Genomic DNA, 21,385 nt, shown 5'->3' with positions numbered 1-21,385 from the left:
ATATGGCCCGTAACATATGTATAGCTCAAGTCAGTTAGCTACATTACTTGGCATAATTCCCTGTGACTGTTAAGCGCTGATCCAACATTTGACTTAGCTCTTGGACCGGAATTAAAGGTTAATCGTTAAAGAAACGTTCCACAAGAGATGTCGCTCGCTGCCAGCAAGAGCTTCTCCTAGTCCTACCTCAGCTTGGCGTAGAATATGATGCTTATTGCTTTCAATGAGAAAATATTGTGTCGACAACAACAGATTCACCACGTATCTCTATCTATGTACCTCAGTGCTATATGTATAAAATGAAGCTGTTACATGACCTACAGGCATTGTTTTGTACGTACGTGAAGTGCTCAAATACCATGCACCGTTCATTGTGAAACACTGACTACACCGTCGTATTTACTTGACGTATTAAACGGTCAATAATTGAAATTACTACTCAACTGGAAGATTATCTAAAACTCGAGATCCAAGTTTCCACTGGTCCCTTCACTAAATTTGTTATTTATTTATTCTATTTATTTCTGCATATTACCATACACCATGTTTTCGAAAAACGAATAAGCATTTTGCTGAGAAAATATATATATTTCGAACCGTGCAAACGTTCAGTATCATATGAGCTCATAACAAAATAACCGTCATGTTGGATGTGCTGTATACAGTGTAAACGTGCGGCGGCTGTACGTACGTGATGCAAAAACAGGCATTCCGTATGAACACTGTATCGCTGTGTATCTTTTACGCTACGCCACTTTCACATCGCGTAAAACTGGCATACCGATGGCGATTTTCTATTCTAGATTTGCTAAGTGACCGACGAGGGTAGGCCATTGTAGACTGGTGAGGCGCAGCTCCGAGGAAAGCAGCGCAAACGTAAATAAGCAAGCATCATGCAGCTCCAAGAATGATGGAATTAAAGGCTTTGCTATTGGCGTCGCGTTTGACTTGACTTCATGTCGTGATTATTTCAAAAATGTGTACAAGTAAAAACGAAGATGCAATGCCTACAGGTTACACTACACTGAGTATACACTGAACCAACAGAGCTGCTCACAATGTCAAAAACATCACAAACCAAGCAGCTGAACAAGCGTGAAAATAAACTGCTTGAAACACCTCCTGAATATGTAACAAAAACACCATATCCGAAGGTAAACTGGCACAACGCTTCAGCTATTGCCTAGCGCAGATAGCTGTCTTACTATCATTTCCTACATATGATGTACGATTGGAAACTTTCCGAATAAAGTGTATTTTCGGAAAATTTCACGGTACCGCTAGACTTCAAAAGTTTTCAACGAGCCTGAGAATATGCTGGAGCAGACCGCCTCTGGTCTCGGTGGGCTGCCGGACGATGCGGAGGAGTCGGGGCCGTTCCGGCTCTACCGTCCTCTCCCGGAAGGTGAGCCTCTGGCGGTCGCCACCAGGTGTCACTGCGCTGAGCGGCCGCCGCCGGGAGGGGTGTGCGGCGCGCAGACTCGGTGGGGCCGCCGCCGCGCGGCCGTCCACGCAGCTTGTCTGGTTGTAGAGCGTCACGCGGTCCTGGCCGGATTTGATGAGCACCGGGGCGGCGGCCGAGGGGCAGAAGGTCTGGCCCGCGTCGTCATCGCTGAAATGTGACGCAGACGTCAGCCGCGAAACAAGCACCGGCAGTTCTAGCAGAGCTCGAACGATCTCGCTGTCCTCAGAATCGACACATCCGCATGAAAGGTGACGGGATCGGCTCAGCCACTGCCACACACCAGGCGGTCGGCTCAGCCTCATGTCTAGACCTAGTCCCGCTTCCTGAAATCCTAACCTTTTTAAACCGAAAGAGACTCAAAAACTATCGCGTAAGAGTTAATCCCATATTTTGGATTCAGATTAAGACAGTTGCAGCCGGCGCCCCTCCCTACTGTCCGCCAGAGGCCGTCCCGCCATTTGCCGCGTCTGACTGACCCGTCCGGCAGGTCCATGTCGAGAAGAGTCACATGCGACACGGCCAGACTGGTGTCGGGACACCACAGCAGGCAGGGCATCTGCAGCAGTGAGCCGCGCTGGCGGTCCCACGAGAGCTGCACGCGGTGCACGGGCCCCAGCGCCACCGTCGTCTGCACCAGAAAACTGTATGTCTGGCCGTGCTTGAGAGTCAGCGAGTCCCTGCCGTGGAAAGTGGATGCTGCGGTTAGATCTAGCACAAACGACAATAGTTGACAATCAGATGGCGTGATCAATTTTACCGATCCTTGTTTTGCGTGTTGCCCATTCAGTGCCTGCGAAATGGCGATGTTTGCGACAGTATGATTATCCAAGGATGCTTTGAGAAGAATGCAACGTTTGTATTTTGTAACATGCATATAAAGTAGTTATTTTCTCACTTTTTCGGCAGTCGGTACCTCTCCAGTCGGCCCTTGGGGCCGTACATGGAGATCACCAGGTGCCCTTTGACCTCGCGCTGATCATTGTCCGGGTCACCAAGCTGAATGTTGATCCGATAGTGCCGCACTGAAACCAGAACATGACGAATAACGTACGAAACTATAGGGCATGTAACATCTGAAATAGAAAACGTGACATTCTCGACATGTGAAGCCAAAACAAGACACTGGTAAATGACGAAACTAAACTCAGAGATTTGTTGTGCATTGGCCTGTCATTCCTGTTGTCGTCTCTACTGTTTCGTAAGGTCTCATACTTCCAGCTTCACTGATGGGAGAACTGCTGTCGTTAAATACGTTGTCAACTCTCAGCAGTGTGACTTACAGCAGTATGGAGCTCTCGAGGACGTCGTTAGATAAAACGGCACCAGCGTTTTGTTCTTGTAGATGTATTTGTCGGCGTGATATCCCATTGAGGCACAACGTTCGCTGTTCTTGCCACAGGTGCTACATTTCCCCTGAAAAGGAAACGGTCTCATTTTGATCAATATCACTATGTATAGAAGCACAATTATTTGTACATGGCGATCGCAGCAGCAATGCATGAAATATCAAACACAATTTCGTCGTCGAGCTTCACAATGGAATGCCCACCCAGACCCAGGTTAAGCACTCACCTACATCTATCTCAATCCCAATTCATCCCTGGCCTATCAATGCCCGCAAGATCATCTCCTAGTGAACAGGGTGACATCGCTGATCCTCCCTCACCTTCATGAAGTCGCCGAAGTCCTTGCACTCGTGGCTGACGAACGAGCACTCTGGCTTCTGGACGATGCTGTCGGTGAAGATGCGCACGGCCCGAATGTGCCGGCAGGCGAGCAGCTCGCTCTCGAAGTCGTCCAGACTGCCCTCCAGGAAGGCGGCCAGCGTGTGCGTGTAAGAGTTGCATCCCGGCTGGTCTTTGCCGCCGTTCGGGTAAAAGTCCACGTGACCGCACGGCTGGAGCATTCCAAGACCTGGATGGGAAGGTGGGGTCAGACGTCCTGCCCTGGACTGAGGAGATGACCTTCCACTCCGACCAACATACAGCCTTCCCTGACGGCTGACTGGATAACCTGACCCCAAACCTCATCCTGTCACTCACCGGACGAGATTAGCTCCGTGCGTCAGATTCGATGACCCGACCTCCCACTGAGTGAACTGACCCCCTGTCACCTACCGGACGATATGAAGCTCCTGGCATCCGAGTAATGATCTGACCCCCTTGCACCCCCGTCCCTCACCGGACGATATGAAGCTCCTGGCATCCGAGTGGATGACGTCGACGAACTGGGCGTCGCTTGGGTCGAGCCGCACCTCGGGCGCCATATACTGGAAGCCGGGCTCGGCCGGGTCCAGGCCGGTGATCCGGCCCAGGCCGGGCACCCGCGCGCCCACGTAGCCGGCCGTCTGGGCGCCCAGACTGTGCCCGATCACGTGCACCCGAGACACGTTCAGGCCGTGCGCCGTCTGAGGCAGGGTGCAGGAGTGTCAGACACCCGGCTGAGGGCGAGGGAAGGGACCACACGGGTGTGAAGGCGCCGTCTGCGGCAGGGTGCAGGAGTGTCAGAAACCTGACTCAGGGCGAGGTAAGAAAACACATGGGTGTGAAGGCGCCGTCTGCGGCAGGTCGGAGTGTCAGAAACCTGACTCAGAGCGAGGGAAGGGAACACAGGGGTGTGAGGGCGCCGTCTGCGGCAGGTCGGAGTGTCAAAAACCTGACTCAGGTCGAAGTAAGAAAACAGAAGGAGGCTGGTAGATTTGCCGTACTACTTACATAGAGCCAATACATAAATGGTGAGTACGAAAACCTGTAGTTGAGCTTGTCGGAACTCGGGAGAGCAATATTTATTAAATGTTCCCTCAGTTGAACTTTGATATAGTTAATTAAGTTAATAACTTTGATAAGTTGAACTTTGTTCGGTACCTTAGCGTCATTCATTCATTCATTGATTGATTGATTGATTGATTGATTCATTCATTCATTCATTCATTCATTCATTCATTCATTCATTCATTCATTCATTCATTCATTCATTCATTCATTCATTCATTCATTCATTCATTCATTCATTCATTCATTCATTCATTCATTCATTCAATCGTTCGTTCGTTCGTTCGTTCGTTCGTTCGTTCGTTCGTTCGTTCGTTCGTTCGTTCGTTCGTTCGTTCGTTCGTCTGTCCAACTGTCCGTCCGTCCCTCCGTCCATTCGTTCATTCATTCCTTCATTCATTCATTCATTCATTCATTTAGTTTGCATGATCTCCTGTCTCCATATAGCATGGATTTTACTATCAACAGTCAATCAATGCAATGCAATAAAAGCATTGAAAGCTTGTTTTACCCATTTGCCCATAAACATAGCTCATGGCCTCCCGGTGGACTCTGACGTCTCATACACGTTTAACGTCTTTAAAGTTTTTACGGGATAAGGCCTCCTTGGAAGCGGAAACACGAGGAGCGCGGCCGGTGACGCATTCCACATCGTCCATTTAGATGGTCAATCTGGGCACTGATCGTGTCCGCAAAGTTTAACACGGCCGAAATCGCCTCTGGCGGCAGGCCGACTACCACAAAGACGAGACGAGACGTCCGCAAAGTTTACAACTGCTCCCGGTAACACTGGCTGACAGACTGACGGACAGACAGACAGACAGACAGACAGACAGACAGACAGACAGACAGACAGACAGACAGACAGACAGACAGACAGACAGACAGACAGACAGACAGACAGACAGACAGACAGACAGACAGACAGACAGACAGACAGACAGACAGACAGACAGACAGACAGACAGACAGACAGACAGACAGACAGACAGACAGACAGACAGACAGACAGACAGACAGACAGACAGACAGACAGACAGACAGACAGACAGACAGACAGACAGACAGACAGACAGACAGACAGACAGACAGACAGACAGACAGACAGACAGACAGACAGACAGACAGACAGACAGACAGACAGACAGACAGACAGACAGACAGACAGACAGACAGACAGACAGACAGACAGACAGACAGACAGACAGACAGACAGACAGACAGACAGACAGACAGACAGACAGACAGACAGACAGACAGACAGACAGACAGACAGACAGACAGACAGACAGACAGACAGACAGACAGACAGACAGACAGACAGACAGACAGACAGACAGACAGACAGACAGACAGACAGACAGACAGACAGACAGACAGACAGACAGACAGACAGACAGACAGACAGACAGACAGACAGACAGACAGACAGACAGACAGACAGACAGACAGACAGACAGACAGACAGACAGACAGACAGACAGACAGACAGACAGACAGACAGACAGACAGACAGACAGACAGACAGACAGACAGACAGACAGACAGACAGACAGACAGACAGACAGACAGACAGACAGACAGACAGACAGACAGACAGACAGACAGACAGACAGACAGACAGACAGACAGACAGACAGACAGACAGACAGACAGACAGACAGACAGACAGACAGACAGACAGACAGACAGACAGACAGACAGACAGACAGACAGACAGACAGACAGACAGACAGACAGACAGACAGACAGACAGACAGACAGACAGACAGACAGACAGACAGACAGACAGACAGACAGACAGACAGACAGACAGACAGACAGACAGACAGACAGACAGACAGACAGACAGACAGACAGACAGACAGACAGACAGACAGACAGACAGACAGACAGACAGACAGACAGACAGACAGACAGACAGACAGACAGACAGACAGACAGACAGACAGACAGACAGACAGACAGACAGACAGACAGACAGACAGACAGACAGACAGACAGACAGACAGACAGACAGACAGACAGACAGACAGACAGACAGACAGACAGACAGACAGACAGACAGACAGACAGACAGACAGACAGACAGACAGACAGACAGACAGACAGACAGACAGACAGACAGACAGACAGACAGACAGACAGACAGACAGACAGACAGACAGACAGACAGACAGACAGACAGACAGACAGACAGACAGACAGACAGACAGACAGACAGACAGACAGACAGACAGACAGACAGACAGACAGACAGACAGACAGACAGACAGACAGACAGACAGACAGACAGACAGACAGACAGACAGACAGACAGACAGACAGACAGACAGACAGACAGACAGACAGACAGACAGACAGACAGACAGACAGACAGACAGACAGACAGACAGACAGACAGACAGACAGACAGACAGACAGACAGACAGACAGACAGACAGACAGACAGACAGACAGACAGACAGACAGACAGACAGACAGACAGACAGACAGACAGACAGACAGACAGACAGACAGACAGACAGACAGACAGACAGACAGACAGACAGACAGACAGACAGACAGACAGACAGACAGACAGACAGACAGACAGACAGACAGACAGACAGACAGACAGACAGACAGACAGACAGACAGACAGACAGACAGACAGACAGACAGACAGACAGACAGACAGACAGACAGACAGACAGACAGACAGACAGACAGACAGACAGACAGACAGACAGACAGACAGACAGACAGACAGACAGACAGACAGACAGACAGACAGACAGACAGACAGACAGACAGACAGACAGACAGACAGACAGACAGACAGACAGACAGACAGACAGACAGACAGACAGACAGACAGACAGACAGACAGACAGACAGACAGACAGACAGACAGACAGACAGACAGACAGACAGACAGACAGACAGACAGACAGACAGACAGACAGACAGACAGACAGACAGACAGACAGACAGACAGACAGACAGACAGACAGACAGACAGACAGACAGACAGACAGACAGACAGACAGACAGACAGACAGACAGACAGACAGACAGACAGACAGACAGACAGACAGACAGACAGACAGACAGACAGACAGACAGACAGACAGACAGACAGACAGACAGACAGACAGACAGACAGACAGACAGACAGACAGACAGACAGACAGACAGACAGACAGACAGACAGACAGACAGACAGACAGACAGACAGACAGACAGACAGACAGACAGACAGACAGACAGACAGACAGACAGACAGACAGACAGACAGACAGACAGACAGACAGACAGACAGACAGACAGACAGACAGACAGACAGACAGACAGACAGACAGACAGACAGACAGACAGACAGACAGACAGACAGACAGACAGACAGACAGACAGACAGACAGACAGACAGACAGACAGACAGACAGACAGACAGACAGACAGACAGACAGACAGACAGACAGACAGACAGACAGACAGACAGACAGACAGACAGACAGACAGACAGACAGACAGACAGACAGACAGACAGACAGACAGACAGACAGACAGACAGACAGACAGACAGACAGACAGACAGACAGACAGACAGACAGACAGACAGACAGACAGACAGACAGACAGACAGACGGACAGACAGACAGACAGACAGACAGACAGACAGACAGACAGACAGACAGACAGACAGACAGACAGACAGACGGACTGACAGACAGACGGACTGACAGACAGACTGACTGACAGACAGACTGACAGACTGACTGGCAGACTGACTGGCAGACTGACACCCGGGGCTGATAGGTGCCGCACCGTGGGGTGCCTGATACAGACCGGAGCGGATGGCGTTACTGCCGGGACCGGTTCCCAGAGCGACAACCGGTTCACCAGCGGGCCATACCACGCCGGCGGCCCCACACGTGATGTCACGTGTTCAGTGAGCACTACTACCGGAGCCGCGGTATGGACAGCTAGTGTCCGAGTGTCTGTAACACCGACAGACTGTACAAAACAAACAACAGACAGCAAACACGGATTAGAGAAACTCTGTGAACGCGCCTTAAAGTACACACGTCTGCCGACCGTACGGCTCGGCAGTGGCTCTGTTACGTAAGCGTTGAGCGCGCACCTGGAGCCACCTGATGAGGTGGGCGGTCTCCATAGCGACCAGCTGGGTGTTGGACAGCGCCTGCTGGTACATGGGCAGTGAGCCGTACCGCCAGTCCACGGCGATTACGTTAAAGTCGCCGTAATCCAACAGGCGCTGAGCCATCTCCTGAAACCAACACAAACAAATAATACCGGTCATCGAGTGAGAATTGCTGGGTAATGATAGGTATACTTAAATAATACCCTTATAGCCAGAACGAAATTAAAATGATCAACAAATTGCTCAATATGTAACGAGCTGCATTGTAACTAATGCTGCATCTAGCATGTGACCAGCTGCATTGTGTAACGCACAATGCCTTTTTGATCGGAGCACTCACTAATACGATCGCCAGTGCAGTAACGCAGTTCAGCTATAGGGTCACCCCATTCACTTCCCATTCACTTTTTACCATCTATTCTGTGCCTATATGTAGCATTGCTTCTTCTAATCCGCGCCAATAGAATTGCTTTCATAATAAACCTTCTCACGATCTCTCGTTTTGCAGCTCTTCGCTCATTCACCTCATACTATAGGTATTCCACGCATAATGTGAAGCGCTCTATACAGTTAACATGAGATATGAGTCGCAGCTAGTTTCGTTTCACATCGCTGCAGAACTCACTCAGCCTTTTATCTTGTATGCGATTTTTCATTTTGCGCGTTGTCGTCGGTATCCGGTAACTCACTCGGGCCCAATTACCCGGACCCAGTCACCACTCACCCGAACCCACTCACCCGGACCCAGTCGCCACTCACCCGAACCCACTCACCCAGACCCAGTCGCCCACTCACCCGGACCCAGTCGTCTGTATCCGGACCCACTCACCCGGACCCAGTCGTCGGTGCCCGTGTCGAGGAAGCCGTGGATGATGAACTTGGTGTCGCGGTCGGCGCTGAAGTTGGCCCGCTCCAGCGCTCTGTCGTCGCCGGTCGAGATGGTCAGGTTCGAGTCGGGCCGGGCGCGCGTGTGCACCCAGAACCGGGTGGGGATCATGCGCCGCTCCAGCGGGAAAAAGTTCACAGGCCGGTACAGCGAGTGGAACCACGCGTCCGTGTAGTTGACGCACCCGATGTCGTCGTAACACTTGCTCTTCTCGTGGTCGTCACCTGGTAGTGAGAGTCATTGGAGGTGAGTTGAACAGAAGAGGATATCTTTTTCTGACACTTGGTTATGATATGACAACATTCACATTGAATAGCGTCCAATCGTCCATATATTCGTTTACATATTTTAGGTTAACGACTTTATTCAACAGCTGGCCGCAAGTTTCGAATGCTGGGCTACATAATAATGGATGCGTCTATATCTGTCCAATGAGAGGAAATAAGCAGCTAGCAAACGGTTCCTACCGGAGACCACACGCTGTGCCCGGGAGTGACTCACGCATGATCATGTTGGCCGTCTGGTTGTTCCAGAGGTTGGACCAGTCGTACTGCGAGATCCTGCCGATGGTGCCGCCGATGGAGCCGCCGATGCCGCGGATCAGCGAGGGCAGGAAGCCGCCGGCGCCGCTGAAGAACCCGCCGACGGAACCGGAGCCGGAGCCGGAGCCGGAGCCGGAGCCGCTGAAGAGTCCGCCGATGGAGCCGGAGCCGGCCGGGACCGACGGAACCGAGGCCGGGGTCGACGGGTAGGACGGGGCGGAGGGGGAGTATGTCGAGGGGACGGAGGGGGAGTATGTCGAGGGGGAGAATGTGGAGGGGGAGAATGTAGAGGGGGAGAATGTGGAGGGGGAGAACGCGGAGGGAGGAGTGGGCCGGTCGGCCGCCGACGCACACACGGCCAGCACACTCAGCAGTACGGCAGCTGCAACATACAACAATGAAACCGATTTGATGAAGTTGAGATTGCATCAACAGTTACATCAACAGTTTATGGCCAAAATGTGAGCATCATCTTTAGCTATAGCTAACTTGACGACCGTGACCAAGGACCACACTTTCTTCGCCACTCTTCGGTAGTGGCAGGCTTCTAGTTAAGTGTGTGTCCTACTGTATAAACAATAAAGCATGTACATATGTACGAAGATCATATAAAATGTCGCATTAATTCTCGCCAGAGGTTTTGATACAGGATGTCAAATTGATTCAGCCGAAGGTACATGCTTAAAGTTTCATGTTGATACCTCTAGCGGCTTAGAAGCTATTGCAGACAAACGAGAGGGGGCTATGAATAGTTAGCCCTCCTCAGTGTGGTGCGAATCGTTAACCTGCGCCCCGCTTGGGCTCCTGCAGGAGCCCCTTATTACCATGGTAATAAGGGTAACAATGAAGTTGACGTTTCCCAGACTTGTAAGTCGACTGCCATAGCCCAAATTGTGAACAAGCCAAACCAAACACTGATGATTTTTACTTTGACCTCACCTGCTACGTTATCGGTGAGTGGTGACCTCGAGAGCAAAATGAAATTAGGTTTCACTCTTTTCCCGGGAGATCAGACGCCGTTTAACCCTCGCCGGCACAGGCCATTTTCAGTCCTTCAACTGCACAAGGGGGGTACGACCCCCCCCCCCTCGCGTTTGGCCCCTGATGGAGCTAGAGCTTCGTGGAAAAACGAGCGTGCTGCCCGTCACGAGAGGAAGCCAATGATACCCAATGTTAAGGTCCTAGGTCGTCGGTTGACCTTCCAGGTCAGGTCAATGACCCAAAAATCGGGAATGTCGGGACCTGTTAGAAAGTGGTAAAGTGTGGCTGCTAAAAGTGTGGCTGGCTGCTTTCCGGAGTGCTGATCACGGATATCGTGTTAGTTTTATCACAGATGATGTCGTTAAGCATTTAGACCAGGTCGGGTAAGGTCAGGTCAGGTCAACCGGTAGGGGTCGTGAGTCGTGACGGGTATTCGTAGTACCTGTCATCCGCCTCTGACAGCTTCGTAACATGTTACGAAGGCACCAAAACTACTTCGTAAATGTTCAAATGGTTGCTAAATTCGAATTCATCTCCAAAAACTAGCCTAGAAACATGTAAAACTCGAAAAAGTGAACCGAGTCACCAAAGGTCAATGACCTGACCTGACCTTCAGGTGACCTTGACACCCACCCTAATGCATGGGAGCAACATCAGATCACATGTTTGAACGTTTGAAACCACGAAAAGCTTGCAAATGCGCGGCTAATGCGAGCCGACTACGCCGAATCGCGATTCCGGCCAAACATGGTCTCGGAAAAGAGGTCACAAGTCAAAGGTCATTTGGGTTAGGGTCATGAAATTTTCAGTGTAGGTGTAAAATTGAGCAATGCGAGAGTAATGAAAGTTTCGTCGCAATCGGCCGCTTTTTACGCGAGTTATCCGCGAAAAACCTTAGGGGGGGGGGGTGCATCACCCTGTGCCGGTGAGGGTTAAAATTTGCGCAATCGGCCAAGTAGTTTCGGAGTTAGGAAGGGGCTATGAATAGCCCCCTCCCAGAAGGGCGCGTTACAACGCATACCCCAGTGGGGTGCGAGACACAAGTCCTTGCTAAAACATTGCATAATTGTGAGCACCGACTTATCCTGTTTTGATAAGGGGCGCTTCATCCATGCACGCTCGGCGGATTTAAAGCACTTTTTGTTTCGTTAGGATCCGGTTTTGTTACATACCTCAGAGCGTCTCTCTGAATATTTGAACTGCTGAAACAAGATTAATAAAGAAAAGTGGAGTCATGCCACTTTGAGTACAGTTGACTACAGAGCGATGTTACGCCCCTCTCAAGCGATCACTTGACTGGAAAGGTTCCTAGGTGGGGCCTTTAATCATGCATTTAAAACAATTTTCCGAAAAACACCATGCTAATTTTGTGTTTTAAATATGAGGCTGCTGTGCATAAATCACGTGCAAACTGCTTGCAGACACAAAACAAACGGTGAATTTTTGCAAAACGTCGCCGTCGTCGCCGCAGCAGCCCTTGTAGCAGCCTTGGCAGCAGCATTCACTTGGTTATAGATGAAAACATGAGGTGAAAAATCATAATAATCTTTAAAACCTTAGTGTATTATCTTAAGTTTCTGAAATTAGAATTTCAACCCGATCAAGAAGACATCAGGACTTGCTGCTGAACGAAGAGAGCAAGTGTGAATTAATGCCAAGGAGCCGAACAAATGACGCATGCTTATAAATATATTTTCTGTCTGCAGTCGGGTTATTATTTATGATCATGTGCTCTTTCCTCTTCCCCAAAAATCAAGTCCCAACTTTTTTCTTTACCTCACAAATAACCCTCTTTACACACAAAACTATACAGAAATGGGCAGTTTTGCACATTCGTGATTATAAATCACGACTTAAAATTGTTTGAAATACACTTAACATCACTTTTCCGTCGTGCAAGAATATTTATGCACACAACTTTGCAATTTAAGACCACTCGTGCTTAAATGATTATTTAAGCACTTGTTCATAAATTAACTCCCTACGGTCGTTCATTTATGAACATGTGCTTAAATAATCATTTAATGTTTAAGCATGTGCTTAAATAATCATTTAAGCACATGTGGTCTTAAATCGCAAAGTCTCGTGCATAAATATTCTTACACTCCGGAAAAGTGACGTTAACATATAATTAAGCATGCTATTGGCGAGCTTTAGGTCACTGGAAGAACCTACGTCACTCCGCATGTGTAATGCGGCACAGCCTATCGATCCAGGGGCCTGATTGCTTATGAAGAATGAAACATCATTCTGTAGTCAGCTTATATATACGAACATATATGTAGTTGTGCACGCTGATGATCCAAAGGCATGTTTCTAAATTTATTAGCGCACTGATTATTCCTCGCCAGCTGGGGGGGGGACGTTGGTGCCACTCAGCGATTTTTTGCGACTGTTCAGACCGCGTTAGAGACAGAGAGCATAAACAACCCCAGTTGTAGGTCAGGTCAGGTCAGGTCAGGCTTGGTCAATGATCTATGACGTCATAAGTGAGCTTCTACTTGGTCCAAAAATTTGGCGACTTCGCAACGCCCCCAGAGATAAATATAACAACACAGCTATTAAGAAAGATAAACAAGACTAATGAAGGATGAAAGAAAGCGCGGTTTTAAGGCTCATGATTATATATATACATGCAATGAAAACCCTAAGCCTCATGCTAATAATTGTATTGAAAATAGGGCCAAGAAAATGAGACAACTGTTTCGTGCATAGCACATCGTCAGGTCTGAAGTAAACAATCATTTCATAGTTTTTTTAAACGTCACACAAAGCCTGCTCAGTGAATACCTACATCTTCCTCCTAGTTGCGGAATGGTACATACAGTGAGTTATGAATATTAACATATATACACGCACTTCGATTCACAAGTAAAAACACGGTCGTTCGCAGTGATTATAACAAATGACAGTAGATGACATGAATGATCCCAGTCTATTTGAATGGTAGGAATCGGGTATGTGAACAAATAAATGAAAAGATGGTAGAATGAAAGAGCCTATATATGTGTGCAAATTGCTTAGAAAATCCTATGTGTGTGTGTGCATTGTGCAGTATGTGTGTGTGTGCACTGTGCAGCATGTGTGCGAGTGATTGAGTGAGTGAGTGATTGAGTGAGCGAGTGAGTGGTTGAATGAGTGGATGATAGAATTAGTTAGTGAGTGAGTGAGTGAGTGAGTGAGTGAGTGAGTGAGTGAGTGAGTGAGTGAGTGAGTGAGTGATTAAGTGACTGAGTGAGTCAGTCAGTGGGTGAGTGAGTGAGTGAGTGAGTGGGTGTTCACTGGGAGCCATAAGAAGGTGGGGTGAGAAGTTGCCAGGAGGATGTCTGAGTGTTCAGTTTGGGTTTCAGATCTCTAATGCATTGTGATTCAGTAATTTTGAGGTTTGCTACGTCTTTGCAGCGTCGTAGTATGCTTATGTTCAGGGAGGATGTTGTGATGATGGCGTCAGCGTGATGGGTCCGGATGTGGTCACCGAAAGGGCTGTCTTTTGTTTTGTTTTTTGCATCACGGAGATGCTCGTTGAACCTTAGCCGGACTTGTCGCTTTGTTTAACCAATGTAGGTGACATCCTGACACAGCAAATATAGACACAGTGTATATATGTTAATATTCATAACTCACTGTATGTACCATTCCGCAACTAGGAGGAAGATGTATTCACTGAGCAGGCTTTGTGTGACATTTAAAAAACTATGAACTGATTGTTTACTTCAGACCTGACGATGTGCTATGCACGAAACAGTTGTCTCATTTTCTTGGCCCTATTTTCAATACAATTATTAGCATGAGGCTTAGGGTTTTCATTGCATTTATATATATATAAGACTAATGAAGAATAAAGATGAACTACAATGCCAAAAGAAAACAAGCCATTCACTCTATGTACGGTAAATAGCAATGGAACCCGATTGTAAAGCATCAGACTATCAGGCCAACCGGGGACCCCACAGCTCAGGTCAATGACACTCACTTGTTTTTTTTTGGGGGGGGGCGGATAAAAGCAAAACTGTCGATGACTAATGATATCCAAAGAATGGTTGCATTACAAAATAATGCAACCATTCTATGCGTGCTCTACTCGTATTTGTGTCAATCAGTGCAGTTTTTTTTTTTAGAAATGACGACGTCAATGTTAATCGCAGGTAACCTCGAATGACCTTGGATGAACTTGACACATGACCGGTCATGAGAGAAACATTCAGGACTCGGGAGCGCTGATTGACATCTGGCGTCTAACATCAATTTCGCTCCAAATTATTATTCTGAGGCTCAGGATTCGAGCCTCAGAATAAAAAAGGAATTAAACAGTAACACATCTTCTGTTGTCGCTTTTCACCACCATGTGTTATCTTGCTTGCAGCAGTGCAAAAGCAGGCCCCAGAAGGCGGAAGCTTACAAAGCCGTTAGTTTCGGCCGAATGTGACATGGCATGCGACCTCACAGCTTGGCAACTGATCTGATATTAATTTTAATTTTTCATGTTTCCCTTTTTAGATATTTTTGTCATTTTGTCATTTTTTCAGATATTTTTGTCATTTATGTTTTTTTTGTCAATGAATACATTTACATAAAGCTATTTCATATTACGGGCAAATTCTTCTCGAATCTCAAAGTCTAGGTACGTGTTCTGCAAAGGTATACTTGCGAAAAGCCCCTGTGGGGATTTTGCAACGGCACAGGGGGTTGCATCAACCCCCTGTGCCGACTTAAGTCCGGCGCTAAGGCCACAATCGTGGCGTGCACAGCTGACCTCCATTCTCTTTTCCATCAGCTGTCTCTGTGCGTCTCCTCTCCGGCAGTTCGTTCCGCTCAGTGTCCGTCTCAGTTGGGCTGCGGTGAGCCACTTTCACCCAGTAACACGCGGCTCCACCAATGGAAGCGCTCCCGGCACGGGTGGAGATCGCCGGGGGAGGGAGGGGCCGGGGAGGAAGGATAGACGGGGAGAGAGGAACGGACAGAGGCACGGACACAGGCAACACAGCATCGGACAGAGCAGTGGGTGAAGGGCGACAACGATGGGATTGACGTAACTACACGCATGGTGGCGGAACGGAACGGAAGTGTATAATGACGGGAGGAGTGTAAATCGGAAACGAAGCAGAAACGGAGCGGAAACGGGACGGAAACGGAGAGGAAGTGGAACGGAAACGGAACGGAACTAACCACAACAGAAACTGATCGAAAACGAGCGATTTGCATTGTGTATCCAGGATATATGTAGACGGATTGAGAATACCTATTGAATACCTATTGGTACATGTTACCTATTGGTACATGTTATTGAAAGGGATGGATAACTACCCACTGATAAAACTAGAATGTTGTTGATCGAAATCGAAGCAAGATAAAACAAGAAGCTGATGAAGAAAGAAATGAAACAACTAATGAATGCACCTACGAGTTGTCAGAGTAAACAGCGAAGTTGAATAAATTGTTTATTAGTCGGGGTTGGATTGAATGAGTTTCAATGCACTGAAGACCATGACCGTCACATGGACGGGAAGTAGCTCCGATCTTATGGCGCTCTGAATATTTTGCAAACATTTGCTGAACGTGTTTCACGAAAAGCTTGCTTGTTTAGAAAAGATATCTTCATTATTTATGCAGCTAGGTGTGAACATGTCTCATCGAGTAGAATGTTGAATGCTGGACTTTGGCAGGTGATCGCTTGCACAACACATTAAACACGCTGCCGAAGAGAGTTGATTATTTGTGCATGCCGTCTGGTGCCAAGGTTCATTGGCGGACCATCTGGACTGGGTGAGGCGCACCCAAGTCACTAGTCTGGTCTGTAACCCTCGCTGGGTGAGGCGCACTCAAGTCACTAGTCTGGTCTGTAATGATGTAATCCCTGCCACTTGACAGCCGGGGAGAATGAACCAACTACATGAGCTTGGCTCCGTGAAGTAGAATGGCGTTTTTTAATGCAATATTCATCTTTTGCAATCAGAGCAGCATCCAGCTCACTCGAATAGGCGAGCCCATGATGAGGTAGGTAGTAGGTAGGTAAGTACATAAGTACATACAGTCCACCGCAGAAGTATAATGTGCGGTTTCAGTCGAGGTTATGCTTTGCTTCTGTATCTTAGGAACGATTTGCCAGACCAAAATGAAACTTGAAATGCAGTCGTTATCTTTGCAGTTGCAGCTTTATATTTTGCTGTCTACTCCTGGATCAATCCATATTTAAAAATGTCAGTCAAAGTCATCTGTTGGGATGAGTAAAACTGCACATTACTTTAGCTGTGGGCTGTTCATAATAGCAACTTTTAAAAAAAGTTATTCAAGGAAACTTTATGCGCGTTCTCCGCTGTCTTCAAGTCCACCGCTACAAATTTCCCAAGTACAACTAGGATAATGTGATATCGTAACATTGTACTGTGACCCAGACCCGTTCTGACCATTGTTTTTACTGCTTCTATTGCTGTAGCAAAGTGATGCAACCATATCTTCCATGTTGCACGCCTAGGGCTTTTAGCACGCACTGTTGCACATTCGGCCGTTTTAGGATGTTATTGTCCAGTATCTAGTAACCAGTATAACGCCTTTTGGGGCGACTAACGGAGCGAGCGAGAGGGTGGGCCTTGTACGTGCGAAATTGCGAGGGGGTACCTCCAACTGACTTGTGCACGGCACCCTACTAACTGGTCTCTAGCGATGTGCCAAATTTGGGCACAATCGGCCCAGCCGTTCTCGAGATCTGGAAGCGGCACCCTGCACGTGCGCACGTGCAAAATGGGTCCCAACTGACTTGTGCACGGCACCCTACTAACCGGTCCCTAACCGTGTACCAAATTTGAGCGCAATCGGTCCAGCCGTTCCCGAGATCTGGAAGCGACCCCTCCACGTGCGCACGTGCAGCAGCACCCCAACTCTGGCACATGTATATGCAGTGCCTAGTGGGTGCCTACCTACATGCCAACTTTCAGCGCAATCGGCCAAGTAGTTACCGAGATATTGCAACAATTACAAAACTGACACCTCTTCGTTTTGCACGTGGCACGTGCATAAGGGGTCACCCACATGCATCGGGAATAGTCCAATACTTGGTAGAAGGAATGAAGCTACCCTACAAAAATTACCGCGTGTAAATCGGTCAAGTGGTTGCTGAGATATAAGCCTCGCAAAAGCGTGACCACGGCCGGCCGCTCATACTCAGAAATTTCCGTTAATCTAAGGAAAGACTACGCTCGCTTCGCTCGCTCCGTAACCAACCTACGAGCAACAAGCCACGCTATTGCAATCAGTAGGTGGGTATATGGTCGCTAGAAAGAACATATTACACTCTTTGCACCCGGTACCAGGCATGCTTTTGACTATGTGTCGCAACTGTAGAGCTTCTTCAGCTAAGCTCAGGAGCTCATCCACAGCCCCTGGATGTTTTCCTCACCAACCTTGAAGGCGTCTGACCCAGTTTTTACTGACAAATACTTTCGCTGCCCCTAACACCTCCTGGGCGTCAGTGTTCTTGCCTATTAGCATAGGTCGCCCCGACACTGGCGGTCCGCATAACCGCGCGAGGTGAAAGTAACCATCATACAACTCCACGGCACCTTCCGTTGGGGTCTGAAAAGCTTTACCCAGGCGTGAACGGTTGCCCAAGTCTGAAAATTGGAGCCTGTTGCGGTAGCTTGCAAGGTTTCGTTTCAGCTGGTGGCCCAGGCTGTCAGCTTCTTTGAATGTTATTATTACGTACGAGTTACATAGCAAGCTACATATAAAACGATGACTATTGACTCTAATCGATGAGAATGTGTTTCTCAATATGAACGAACGGAGCTGTAGATGCGATTTTAAGGGAATGCCAATTACCGATGCCAGTGTTATGTACTATGCGCTATGCAGCATATGTTGAAAGGCATCAAATGAAAGAAACAGATGAAAATGGCTGGCCTTAACCCTATTAGTGGCAGGCTCCTGGCTACCCCCTATTAGTGGCAGGGGGGGGGGGGCTGTTTACGACCCCCCCTTGATATCTCGAGATCTAACGGGCCGATTTTCAAAATTCAAACGGCATTCGATTTCGCTCAACGTGATCTACATTTCTAAAAAATAAAAATTAAAAAATGTTAATAGGGGGGGGTAGAGGGGGGTAAAAACGGGCAAATTGCAGATACATTTTAGACTGTTTATCACGGCCAGGTTTCTGAACCAATCTTAACGCAACTTTTGCCGATCGATAGAGAATGAACCAGGAATTCACATGGATCCTAAAAATATGCATTTTCAAAAATCATAGGCGGATACAGATCATTGAGATTGGGGATGCACAAAAGTATAGTAAATAAGGTTTTTGTTGGTACTGTTTCTAAAAAGGGTGGTAATGGTCTTGTTATTTTACAATTTTCATATGAGAGAACGACTACAATTGTATTGGTCATGCATAGGCGGTGTCAGGGCACCTATGTTGGGAGGTAAAACATAACCCCCCTTTTTGGACGCCTGGATCCGCCTATTATAGCAAAAACGTGTCAAAAGAGGATGCACAATAACTGTATATGTTATCACATGATACCTTTCATTCACTGTTCGTAAAACTGGTGCAGCATCGTGATCTTCGCCCAAATGACTCGCTTCACGAAAAGGACCCCCCAATTCCCAGTGCTCTGGAGCCGCCCCTGGTAAAGTTATGAACTTGAAATTTTCAGGGAATGTGCCCAATTTAGTTTTAGGAAAAGTCAGAAAATTTCAGCATCGTAGCTTCAGCGGTTTCGGAGATATTCCCGAAAAACCTGAGGGGTGGATAAAAACAACCCCCCCCCCCCTGCCACTAATAGGGTTAAGGCTATTTAAAACCGCTTCACACTGCTCGTTTCATTTCTAGCTTTGGCTGAACGTTAATTTACATGCTAGACAAACAGTATTGCCCGAAGCAGATGCGTTACATTTTTATTACGGTATTAGACCGATCTGTCGACATTCTACAGAAGTATACTTGCAGCCTTGCTATGCATATGCATAGGTTTAGGTATAGGAACACAATTTAGGCCGGTGCCCTTACAACATAGAATGAAGCCATAATAATCGTACTTAAGCGAACTGACCTCTGTCGTATATACCTACTATATTTTGTCACCACAGCAAGCATTACGATATTTCTTATACCTACTCCTTTAGCACCGGCTAGTCTACGCTGCTTATGAGGTTGTGATTCTGAATATAGCAATGCACGTACAACATACATTTTTACTACCTAATTGATATCATATGTTTATTGGCCAGCCGTCACTGTACACGATTAGCACAAATAACACAGGTATTTATGTGTGCAATGTGCGTGGTAGGCAAACATGTGCATTGTGCATCCATCAGACGTAGCACGATGTGGGTATGAAAGTAAGGAAGACTGATGTCGATTTGATAGGTCACCAACTCCTTATAACTCCCACGCTGTCCTTCCATACGACCAGAGAGCGTGTGTGCCACGTAACTTATACGGAAATCACACCCGGGTATCTGATTTAGGAAGCTGAAAGTCCCATCCCATGCATAGACTGCAAATAGGTACTGTTTACCATCCGACGCATTCAATATAGGCAATGCGCTGTTTACTTGTAGGGCACATTGGTTTATTTTATGCCTATGGCAAAGTGCGTTTATACACCTATGCTTATGGTAAGCACTTGGTTCACGGAAAGGTAGTGTGTAATCCATATAGCAAGACCGGGTCTTCAGCGAGCGAAACGCTTTGGTTCACGGGAAGGTAGTATGTATGTAATCCATTAGCAAAACCGGCTCTCCAGCGGGAAAACGCTGCCGGTGAGCTCGTGACTCACCTCTCATCGCCGCCCTCATCATGTCGTTTCTCTGACCGCACCCAGGACCACTCAGTCCCCGCGGCGTCCTCCGGACGGCACCAGCACTCGATGGAGGCGACGGCACCAGCACTCGATCGACGCACCTCGCTGCTGCACGTGCGGCCGTGCAGTCACCACTGACGGCGGCGGCGGCGTCCCTTTCCACGGCGGCGGTTCACGGTCCACCCTCCGCGGCCCACTCTCACCCGGTACAGTCTCTGTCACAGCGCCGGTCACCGCTGACCGCCGCGCCGGTCAGCACACACAGACACAGAGGCGGCTCCCATCCGTGTAAAACCCGTATAATACGTAACCGGCCGACCCAGAGCCGGTACAGGTAGGAGAGGAGCGCGAGCCGACAGCCTATCGCGACAGGCTGTCGCGGCGCAATGAAACAGCCCGCCCAGCTGAGAGATTATCTGCAATCCGTCACCTATTACATCCGTGTCCTTACTGCAGCTGAGATGGCCGATTGTAGGTTTTGTCACATGTTACGCAGCCACTGACATTCTAACGATTCGAAGCAGGTTTTATCACAATGTGCAATAAGTAAGAATATTCACCAGTCTCATGTTACGAAACAACTGTTTGACGTCCGATAGGTAGGTCTGTTTCAGCCTTCTGCAAAACAAAAAGCTGTTGCCACATGAGAAACAGCAAAATAGGGCTGAGATATCAAAATGATGTAGGTAAATATTCCACCAATCATTCGTGATCAGAAACAAAAGGGCTTCTATTCATTGTTATGCTTCTTTTAACCCGCGCCCTGCTGGGGGGGGGGGGTTGAACACCC

General features: G+C 48.1%; 1 protein-coding gene across 2 annotated transcripts; it reads right to left on the bottom strand.

The window, feature by feature from the left end:
* Positions 1-1,125: 1,125 nt before the first annotated feature.
* LOC122373492 (pancreatic triacylglycerol lipase-like) lies at positions 1,126-20,901 on the bottom strand. Of its 2 annotated transcripts, XM_043351610.1 has the most exons (11): positions 20,572-20,818; positions 9,969-10,193; positions 9,771-9,914; positions 9,213-9,493; positions 8,363-8,509; positions 3,647-3,872; positions 3,132-3,379; positions 2,746-2,878; positions 2,361-2,487; positions 1,942-2,142; positions 1,126-1,612 (listed from the first exon to the last, which is right to left on the bottom strand). In XM_043351610.1, exons 1-11 carry the CDS (start codon positions 20,591-20,593, stop codon positions 1,288-1,290), a joined length of 2,079 nt encoding a protein of 692 aa, XP_043207545.1. In that variant the 5' UTR covers positions 20,594-20,818; the 3' UTR covers positions 1,126-1,287. The 2 variants fall into 2 exon arrangements, with proteins under 2 accessions (XP_043207545.1, XP_043207543.1); XM_043351608.1 differs by having other exon boundaries at positions 9,771-10,193; positions 20,572-20,901.
* Between the last annotated feature and the right edge of the window lie 484 nt (positions 20,902-21,385).

Source organism: Amphibalanus amphitrite, unplaced genomic scaffold (assembly GCF_019059575.1).
Source record: "Amphibalanus amphitrite isolate SeventyFive unplaced genomic scaffold, NRLGWU_Aamphi_draft 001504F_arrow, whole genome shotgun sequence".
Taxonomy (NCBI): Eukaryota; Metazoa; Arthropoda; class Thecostraca; order Balanomorpha; family Balanidae; genus Amphibalanus; species Amphibalanus amphitrite.
Note: the sequence above shows the minus strand (reverse complement) of the source record. Positions and strands in the feature narration are given on the sequence as shown.

Bases quoted from the DNA above. Each gene is read 5' to 3' on its own strand.
- LOC122373492 (XM_043351608.1), bottom strand. From the start codon at position 20,593: ATGATGAGGGCGGCGATGAGAG. The intron at 9,494-9,770 runs GTGAGTCACTCC...TCTCACTACCAG, and splicing joins GACGGCCAACATGATCATGC to GTGACGACCACGAGAAGAGC. The intron at 8,510-9,212 runs GTGAGTGGGTCC...TGTTGGTTTCAG, and splicing joins GCACCGACGACTGGGTCCGG to GAGATGGCTCAGCGCCTGTT.